The 10,038-nt window shown below is 42.9% G+C and overlaps 1 protein-coding gene across 1 annotated transcript; it reads left to right on the plus strand.

Moving 5' to 3' along the window:
- Positions 1-1,209: 1,209 nt before the first annotated feature.
- On the plus strand, positions 1,210-2,674 carry LOC110158782 (trace amine-associated receptor 8a-like). Its single transcript, XM_055148396.1, has 2 exons — positions 1,210-1,382; positions 1,876-2,674. The coding sequence occupies exons 1-2, from the start codon at positions 1,210-1,212 to the stop codon at positions 2,672-2,674; spliced, it is 972 nt and encodes a 323-aa protein (XP_055004371.1).
- The last annotated feature ends 7,364 nt before the right edge of the window (positions 2,675-10,038 follow it).

Below are 10,038 nucleotides of genomic sequence, written 5' to 3' on the forward strand. Positions count from 1 at the left end.
CAACATCATCACCGTGGATGACACTAACACTGTGTGAAGGTGCACGTCTAAAATCAATCACCATGTCCTTAGTAGTGTTGAGTAAAATCCATACAATTAAGAACATTTAAAAATTCATTTGCAACGAGGTCTAAAAGATTATCTATGTGTAAGTTTAAATCACCGGTTATAATATCAATCTCTGGCTGAATTTCTGACGAGCGCTGAAGGACGGCTGGACCTGTGAGCCACGTTGTGTTCTGAAACTCAGTGGCTGGTACGGATTGTGAGCCGTGGTCAGCAGGGTTCTTATGTGTAGAAACAAAATGCCATTGCGTCGAAGTAACTGACTCTCTAATACGGCGTACACAGTTTTTCACTGGACTGTTTGTGAATATAACCAAGGACCAACTCGCTATCTGTGGAGAAACTAGTTTTGTCTATGGGGTTGTCAGTCACTTCACTTCTGACTTCTGCCATTTCAACCACCAGTGCGACAGCACAGCGTTTGAGTCTAGGAACCGTGAGCTCTGGCTGTGGAGCGAGTTGTAACTTACCTAGGACAGAACCAACCTCTGTTGTGTCATCATGAGCAGTGACCTTCAGGTACAAGACTAGTAGCAGTAGAGTAGGAATTTCCTCTCTTTTATTGGGGATCATGTTGCCCTCGATGGACAGGGGTACAGCAAGAGAACCATCTATGGCCTCTACCACATAACCATAGGCTCTTCTTCCAGAAGTGAGGTCTATGCCACTATGCCCATGTCTGGAGGGTGTATGGGGCTGCATTACATTTGACTTTGAACCTGCTCTCCATGTCCTCTTCCCTCTTTGAACACAGTCCACAGTCTCTGGTTGTTTATCTGGATTCCACTACCAAAACTTCTGCTCAGCAGTGAGACATTGCTAACCTAAGTTACTTTTAGGGAAAACTGATCATTCTTGAATGTAAAACTGCAAAAAGTTTTTCTTCAGGAAAACTGTGAAACCACATTTTGAAATAATTGCAATGTATTACAACTTCAACTTGTTACATTTTGGATTATTATTACATAATGTGGCATTATTAATGCAGTGAGGTTTTTTTTTTTTTTTCATAAACACTGAATATCCCACAGAGTAAAAATGTCCCCTGTCATCCATCTGAAATGATGTAATCCAACAGTACACAAACACATGAAAGCAGGAAGGGTCAGGGTATATAACTGTGCTTGCCAGACCATTCTTCTGATGATGGAGGTCAAGGAGTCAGAACTGTGCTTTCCACACCTCCACAACAGCTCGTGCAGAAAACCTCCGAGCCACACCTCTGAGGCTCACATCACTCTGGTGCTGCTGGTCTTCATGTCCGTCACCATTACTCTGCTCAACCTGCTGGTCATCATCTCTATTGCACATTTCAGGTACATTTACAGTTCAGCATATTTATTTCTAATCATAATGACCTTTTTATGATGATTTACTTTCCTTCTAAAACCTAAGGTCAATGACAATGCAGGACTATATATTTGTATGTATATTTTACATACTTTGACATCGTTAAATATTACATTGTCTAATAGTGTTGGCCAAAAATATACATCCAGAATCTAATTAATACTACAACTAGTATCATAAATAGGCCGAAGTAGGACAAAGGTTTTACTTAATAGTTTCTTAAAATCGTTTTTCAATGGTCTTGATCTTTGTCAGAACTAATAAACAGCCACTTGATAATATTAAAGAAATGTTCAAATTACAGTTTTTTTTGTATTATTATTTTTATTTTTTTTTTGTTATTTGTATCTTATTGGTATTAGCATTGCATATTCAAATTGAATTTGAAATTTGAGTGTTGTAACAGTATGTCTGTATAATTTAATAACCTAGTTATTGCTGTGCTTTGTTTTTTTTCAGACAGCTGCATTCTTCTACTAACCTCATCCTCCTCTCCCTGGCTGTGTCAGATTTCTTGGTTGGCTTCGTGATGACGCCAGTTTTCGCCTATACTATGACCTCCTGTTGGTATTTCGGGGACATACCATGTGTTTTACATTATGTTGTAACTAGTATTGCAGTTGTTGCTTCTATAGGTTCAATAGTTCTTATTTCCATTGACCGTTATTTGGCCATCAGTGACCCTCTGCACTACTGTATTAAAATGAGTAGGAAAGTAGTTAATATAAGTATTTCTATTTGTTGGATAAATGCATTTCTTTTCACTGTTATTATTATGGTCGAGAACTGGTTCAATCTCGGGGCGTATAAATCCTGCCACGGAGAATGTGTGGTTCATTTTTATAAAGAAGTTGATCTTGTGTGGGCTTTTGTCATACCAATCAGCATCATTATCATCCTGTATGCCAGAGTTTTTGTTATAGCTGTGTCCCAGGCCAGAGCCATGCGTTCTCATGTTACAGCTGAAAAGAGCAAAAACACCAAAAAGTCTGAGACTAAAGCAGCCAAGAATCTGGGCATTGTTGTGCTAATCTATCTTCTCTGTTATTGTCCGTATTACTGTGTGACCTATGCAGACATTGTATTTGTCTCTTTAGATTCTCCAGTTCAGATCTTTCTGTTGTGTTTAATCTATATAAACTCTGGCCTAAACCCTCTCATCTACACCATGATCTACCCCTGGTTTAGAAAAGCGACTAAGCTCATTGTCACTCTGCAGATTTTGAGGTCTGGATCACGAGACTTTTTGGTCTTGTAGTCACTTCTTGTTGTTTTTTTTTTTTTTTAGAAGTTGCATTTAGCCAGTGTGTACTATATAAGTGTAAGAGTATTATTATGAGTCTTTAATAAAATCTGTGCACTTCTATTGTAAAAGAGTGATATTTTGAATTCTAGTACCTGTATTTATTTTTGTATGTCCGTGTACATTAGAGGGAGTTAATCCGTGTATCATGGAAAAAACGGATCATTTTCATTTACATTCATTGCCGAACTTTCACCGCGTAAAACAACGGGACTAACCGGGAAAGCTGCTCCGGAAAACCGCGGCTTTCGAAAAGCATCAACTGACGCTTTCAACCAACGAAAATTCGAACTAAGAGCTTTGTTCAAATGGACCAGGTCCGGGACCAAACCGGGACCAAAGCGGGCCTGAACCAGAAAGACCAAAGACCAAATCGAAAAAAAAAAACTCGAAAAGCTCGAGTCCGCACTGGTCCGCTCTGGTCTCTGTCTGGTCCCGGTCTCAGTCCCGCTCTGGTCTCGGTCTGGTCTCGGACCTGGATCCGTCCTGATTCAGTCCGTACCGGTGCAAAAGTCCGGCATCGCAGTCACGGAAGTCACGTAAACGTAAACGGGAAACGGCCGTTATCCGTTTTTTCCATTCTTCATTTAAACACAAAATCGAAAACTGAAAAAACAAATCGTTATCCGTTTTTTCATTTTGGTTTTGGAGACAAATAACGAAGAAAACTGTTGTTTTTTCGTTTTCTTATTTTTGGTTTTATATTGAAAAACGAATGAATGATTGGAGTTGCTAATTGGAATTTCATTATTTGTTTTTTCACTCAATGACAATAATTCCATACAACCAAATGGCACTTTCCAAGATTACCAAGCAAAAGCATTTCAAATTACATTTTTCTAACAATCACAAACAAAAGTATTACCTTTTCATATGAGCAATGATGACTTTGGCAAATGAAAATAAATGTCTGTACCAATGTCAATATTATGAATTCAAAAGTTTGCACCTTAATACCTCCCTGAGCTTCGTACTCACCTGATGGATCCCAAGATATCTGAGTCAATGAAAATGATAAAGTATGGAATGAACACCTATAAGTGGAAGAAGTTCACTTTTACTCCAGTTTAATTTATAGCCCAATATATCCACATGAATTAAGAAAAGTAAGAGCAGTTGGAAATGATCCTGAGAAGTCCGTGAGATTGTCAGGGTGAAGAGACATTTTCTGTTTTTGCCCACAGCTGACAATGCCTTTTAACAAGAGAATCATTATGAAAATCAGAGGATAAATAACATGCACAAATAAGGGGACTGAGACAACAGCCCTGATGCGTACAACAATGTAGAGAGAGGTGATCGAGACATTTCATTGCTGTGTAAATTGAAATTAAATGGACTAAATATAGAGAGTTTATATAAGTTATAACATGCCCACGTGGACTATCAGACCATAGCGGCAAGATTTAGGCTCATAGGATGGTATATTGGTCTGTACAAACAGTTTTCTCGAAAGTCTGTGTAACCTTTGCAGGGGACTGTCTTCCTCTCTGCTCTCCATGTCCTCTTCCTCTTTGGACATCCACAGTCTCTGGTAGATGGATTCCACTCCCAAAACTTCTGCTCAGAGTGCACATTACTAACCTAAGTTACTTTTAGGGAAGAATGATCTTCTTGAATGTAAAACTGCAGATACAAAAACTACTACTTTTGACAGTTTATTACAGAACATAGTTTTATTCAATTATGACATGGATTATTATTACATAATGTGGCAGTGAGACTTTGAGACTTGAGTGGAGACTGATCCACCACGGGCGATGAGTAGGAGACCTTGAGGGTGTGATCCAACCTTTGTTGAGTAGGTCTTGCAAATACTATTTGACTTTATGTTGAAAAGCTTCGAGACAGACATGTAGGTCTTTTGTACTAGGTTGGTGTCATGTAGCATTACATGCATCTTGACAGATGATATGCAGCCCACATCATCATCAAATGCAAATGCCTCAGATTCTTCCCCTAAGACTTTCCTTACTGCTTCTGTGTTTAATATTGGAGGTCCACAATTGGATCCCACAACTTTGGTCTTTTCTCTGACTGCTCTGTGTGACTTGGTTGTTGAGACTTAAAACTCTGTTCTATATTTTTCTTCTTTCAACAGCTCATTTCCTTTGGTCTGCTGAATAAACTGTCTGGCGGCTTGTTAAACGTGACCTAGATATTAATCCTTTTTTCCTTTTTTGGCTATATCCAACATTCCAACCCAAGGATGCTCTTTTTGCTGAAATCAAAACCTGGGTTCCAGAACCAGGACAAAATGAAGTCTTGGCCTGATCCCAAAACAGTTTTCATTACCTCAAGTGAAAAACCTGGCGTCATTTTTTGACTCTGAGCTGACTTTTATTCCACACATAAGCATTACAAAAATTGGTTTTCTATCACCTAAAAAACATAGCCAGAGTCCGCCCCATTCTCTCTCTGGCCAAACACCGAGGACACTGATGGGCTTTTATCAGCCAGTCGAATAGACTACTGTAATGCCCTGCTCTCTGGTCTTCCCAAAAAGAGTATTTCGGGTTTTGCAATTATTATTACAAAATTCAGCAGCACGTGTCCTGACGAGGACACAGAGGGCAGGGACCACATTACACCGGTTTTAACATCAACTGCATTGGCTCCCTGTGTGTTTCAGGATCGATTTTAAAGTTCTTTTACTGGTTTTTTAAATGTCTTAATGGTCTTGGGCCTTCTTATCTTTTCAGAACTGGCTTTTTACCCTACGAACCCATCAGCGGACCCTACGCTCCTCCGGCAGCAGGCTCCTGCTCATTCCCAAAGTCAGGACATCACACTCACGGAGAGGCGTCTTTTTTCAGAATTATGGTCCCCGTCTATGGAACTGCCTGCCGGAGGAGCTCAGGGCTGCAGAGAACGTTCATGTTTTTTAAGAAGCAGGCTCAAGACCCAACTTTTTTAGCTTATACGCTTTTGATTAAATTCTTATACTTTTACCTGTTTCTATTCACACATTTTAGTAATATTTATTTATTTTAGGCATATTTTTAGGGATTTCCAGTGTTTCCTCTGTAGGAGCCCTCTGCATCGGGAGCGGAGGTCGGCTGTGGCTGCCGGGTTCTGTCCCGTGGCTCCTGGTGGAGAGTTGGTGCTTGGGCATTCATCTCTCCCCTGGAAAGTCCCTGTTGGTGGTTCCTTGGTGGCGGTGGACGTCTCTCTGCTCCTGAAGTGTAGACGGCTCCTCTGATGGTGCTTTCTCAACTGGTTCGCCATGGTTTACTCAGCCTCACATTATCATCGTTTCTATAATTTATGTATTCTATCTTAGGGTGTGTGTGCGCGCGTGCGTTGTGTTGTGTGTGGTGTGTGTTTTGGTCTCTGTCTTGTTTTTTGTGTGGGGCAGGTGGGGGTACAAGGTGGGTGGTGGAGTGGGGGTTTTTAACACGGTGGATGACAGTGACCCCTGATCTAAACCAGGGTGGTGTTCTGTTATTTGACTTCTGTGCTAGTTACAGTTTGTCCATAACCAACACCATGTTCGAACACAAGGGTCCATCAGTGCACGTGGCCCTAGGACACCCTAGGCCCAAGGTCGATGATCGACTTGTTATGTCATCTGACCTCTGGCCACGTGTCTTGGACACTCAGGTGAAGAGAGGGGCAGAGTTGTCAACCACCACCTGGTAGTGAGTTGGGTCCGTTGGTGGAGGAGGAAGCTGGAAAGACCTGGCAGGCCCAAGCATATCGTGAGGGTCTTTTGGGAACATCTGGCAGAGCCCTCTATCGGGGCAATTTACAACTCACACCTCCAGCAGAGCTTCTCCCAGATTCCGAGGGTGGCTGGGAACATGGAGTCTGAGTGGGCTATGTTCTCGGCCTCTATTGTCAATGCAGCCGCTCGGAGCTGTGGTCGAAAGGTCTGTAGTGCCTGTCCCCGAACTCGGTGGTGGACACTGGATGTAAGGGATGCCGTCAGGTTGAAGAAGGAGTCCTATCGGGCCTTGTTGGCTCGTGGGACACCTGAGGCATTTGACAGGTACTGACGGGTCAAGTGTGCTGCAGCCTGTGCGATTGCTGAGGCAAAAACTCTGGATTGGGAGGACTTCAGGGAGGCCATGGAGGAGGACTATCGGACGACCTCAAGGAAATTCTGGCAAACCATCCGACGCCTCAGGAGGGAGAAGCAGTGCTTCACCAAGACTGTTTACAGCGTGGGGGAGAGAGCTGTTGACCTCAACTGAGGACGTTGTCAGACAGTACGAGGAATAATTTGAGGATCTCAATCCCACCGTCATGTCTTCCCAGGAGGAAGCAGACTAGGGACTCAGGCGTTCTCATCCATCTCCCTGGCTGAAGTCACTAAGGTGGTTGGCACGCCCCTTGGTGGCAAGGCGCCAGGAGTGGATGAGATCCGTTCTCAGTATCTTAAATCTCTGGATGTTGTGTGGCTGTCTTGGCTGACACGCCTCTTCAACATCGCGTGGCGGTCTGTGACAATACCTATGGACTGGCAGACCGGGGTGGTGGTCCCTCTGGAGGGTGTGTTCCAACTACAGGGGAATCACACTCCTCAGCATCCCCGGTAAAGTCTATGCCAGGGTACTGGAGAGGAGAATCTGACCGATAGTTGAACCTTGGATCCAGGAGAAGCTGTCTGGTTGCGGAACACTGGACCAGCTCTACACTCTCCATCGGGTGCTCGAAGGTTCATGGGAGTTTGCCCAACCAGTCCACATGTGCTTTGTGGACTTGGAGAAGGCATTCGACCGTGTCCCTTGTAGTGTCCTGTGGGGGGTGCTCTGGGAGTATGGGGTTCGGGGCCCTTTGCTAAGGGCTGTCCGGTCTCTGTATGACCGGAGCAGGAGCTGTGTTCACATTGTTGGCAGTAAGTCAGACCTGATCCCAGTGCATGTTTGACTCCGCCAGGGCTGCCCTTTGTCATCGGTTCTGTTCATTGTATTTATGGACAGAATTTCTAGGTGCAGTCAGGGGCTGGAGGGGGTCCGGTTTGGGGACCACAGGATCTCATCTCTGCTGTTTGCAGATGATGTTGTCCTGTTGGCTTCAACAAACCAGGACCTGCAATGTGCACTGGGGCGGTTTGCAGCCGAGTGTGAAGCAGCTTAGATGAAAATCAGCTCTTCCAAATCCGAGGCCATGGTTCTCGACCGGAAAAAGGTGGCTAGCCCTCTTTGGATGGGTGGAGAGTCCTTGCCTCAAGTGAAGGAGTTCAACTATCTCGAGGTCTTGTTCACGAGTGAGGGGAGGATGGAGCGTGAGATTGACAGGCGGATCGGTGCAGCGTCGGCAGGGATGCGGTCGCTGTATCGAACTGTTGTGGTGAAGAGGGAGATGAGCCAAAAAGCGAAGCTTTCGATTTACTGGTCAATCGTCTTTCCTACTCTCACCTATGATCATGAGTTCGGGGTAATGACCGAAAGGACAAGATCACAGATACAAGTGGTTGAAATGAGTTTCCTCCGCAGGGTGGCTGGGCGCTCCCTTAGAGATAGGGTGAGGAGCTCAGTGACGTGGGAGGAGCTCGGGGTAGAGCCGCTGCTCCTCCACGTCGAGAGAAGCCAGCTGAGGTGGCTCGGGCATCTGTTCCAGGTGCCTCCTGGGCGCCTTCCTCGGGAGGTGTTCCAGGCATGTCCCACCGGGAGGAGGCCCCGGGAAGACCTAGGATACGCTGGAGGGACTATGTCTCTCGGCTGGCCTGGGAACACCTTGGGGTTCACCTGGAGGAGCTGAAGGACATGTCCAGGGTGAAGGAAGTCTGGGAGTCCCTGCTTAGACTGCTGCCCCCGCGACTTGGCCCCAGATAAGCAGAAGAAAATGGATGGATGGATGCACAACTTTTCTGGTAGAAGGTCCATCACCTTGTATTTCCATGGAGATTTTATATCTTTGCTTGTTCTATCTGGCATTTATTAATTATTACCTGTGTTTCTACTGCTCAAAAATATCATAATTTCCTCTGTGAATAGGGTTGCCTCTCTGACCTGTAATGTAGCCTATACTTGTCTCCCCTGAGATAGAGATAGGTTCAATCTCCACTGTGGAACATTCTAGACATTTCCATGAAGACAAGCAGGTGACAGACCCTCCACCAGAAAAGTTGTGCAGTGCACCTCTAATAACACAAAACATGGCTTAATATAGAAAATAGATACATTAGACAAATAGCACCTTATGAAATAAAGTACATTTAAATTTAAATAATGTTATGGCACATCATGTCCAACATGAGTCCCATTTAGTCCAAAGTTTATCAAAGAGGTCCATTTTCAAAGAATTTTTTTTTTTTTTCTCTCAGTTTTTTGAATCTCATTCATAAATTTCAGTCCAGTCTTTGATTGTCGGTGCAGTTTCTGTCATCCATTTTCTCATAATGGCCTTTTTTCCTGTTGCCAAATTTATGCTCCAGAGATAACTATTGATTGTGTCCATGGCTCAAATACATAATTTTGAAGCTGAGTGGGATGGTCATATTAAAAACAGTTTGCAGTTGTTAATTTCGGTCCGATATTTATTATATTGATGGATGGACGTCATCAAGTTTTTTGTTAAACTTTTATAATAAAACGTTCATCCAAAGCATGAGGGTGAGATGTCGTGCCAACTTCATTCTGCAGTAATCCCTCAAGACAGTTTTGGTGTAAATTGAACACAGAAGACATTGGCTAAAGGAGATAAATAGGCACTTTCTGAGGAGGCTGGTCTGATGATGGAGACTGAAGAGGAAGAGTTGTGCTTCCCTCATCTCCTCAACAGCTCCTGCAGAAAGACCCAGAGCAACTCATTTCACGTGTATTTCGTTTATGCCCTGCTCGCACTCGTCTCTTTGTTCACTGCCATCCTTAACCTGCTGGTCATCATCTCCATTGCACACTTCAGGTAAATGCAAAGATAAATTATGTATATTTTTTGCTTTTGCTGTATTTTTTTGTTTTCATTTTTGTGCTTATCCATATTTGAATAGAATTTTCTGTTTTTAATGTGTAACTTTATCAATGAAAATTGTATTGAATTCATGATGTTTTAGATGCAACCATATATTTGTACTGAGGGCATATGAGATATATTAGAATTTAGTAAACATTTTACAATAAACAATTAAGTAAACAATTTGTGTTTTTTCGACCATCTAATAAATCTGGCAAGTAATTAAATAAGAATCAGTCCTGCTTTGAAAACTTTTATATTTTATTTATAATGTAAATGGTGTTAAGAAATACACCTTTTTGATTGTTTTCTTTTTTTCCTTTTTCCAGGTGAAAAATCTCCAAATGAATAGAATAGTTTTTATGTTATTTTTTTGTGTCTCACCTTAAAGGACCCATATGGCACTATTTTCTGATCTC

The sequence above is a fragment of the Boleophthalmus pectinirostris genome, unplaced genomic scaffold (genome assembly GCF_026225935.1).
Source record: "Boleophthalmus pectinirostris isolate CB_2022bp ecotype Guang Dong unplaced genomic scaffold, ASM2622593v1 HiC_scaffold_1, whole genome shotgun sequence".
NCBI classification, from domain to species: Eukaryota; Metazoa; Chordata; class Actinopteri; order Gobiiformes; family Gobiidae; genus Boleophthalmus; species Boleophthalmus pectinirostris.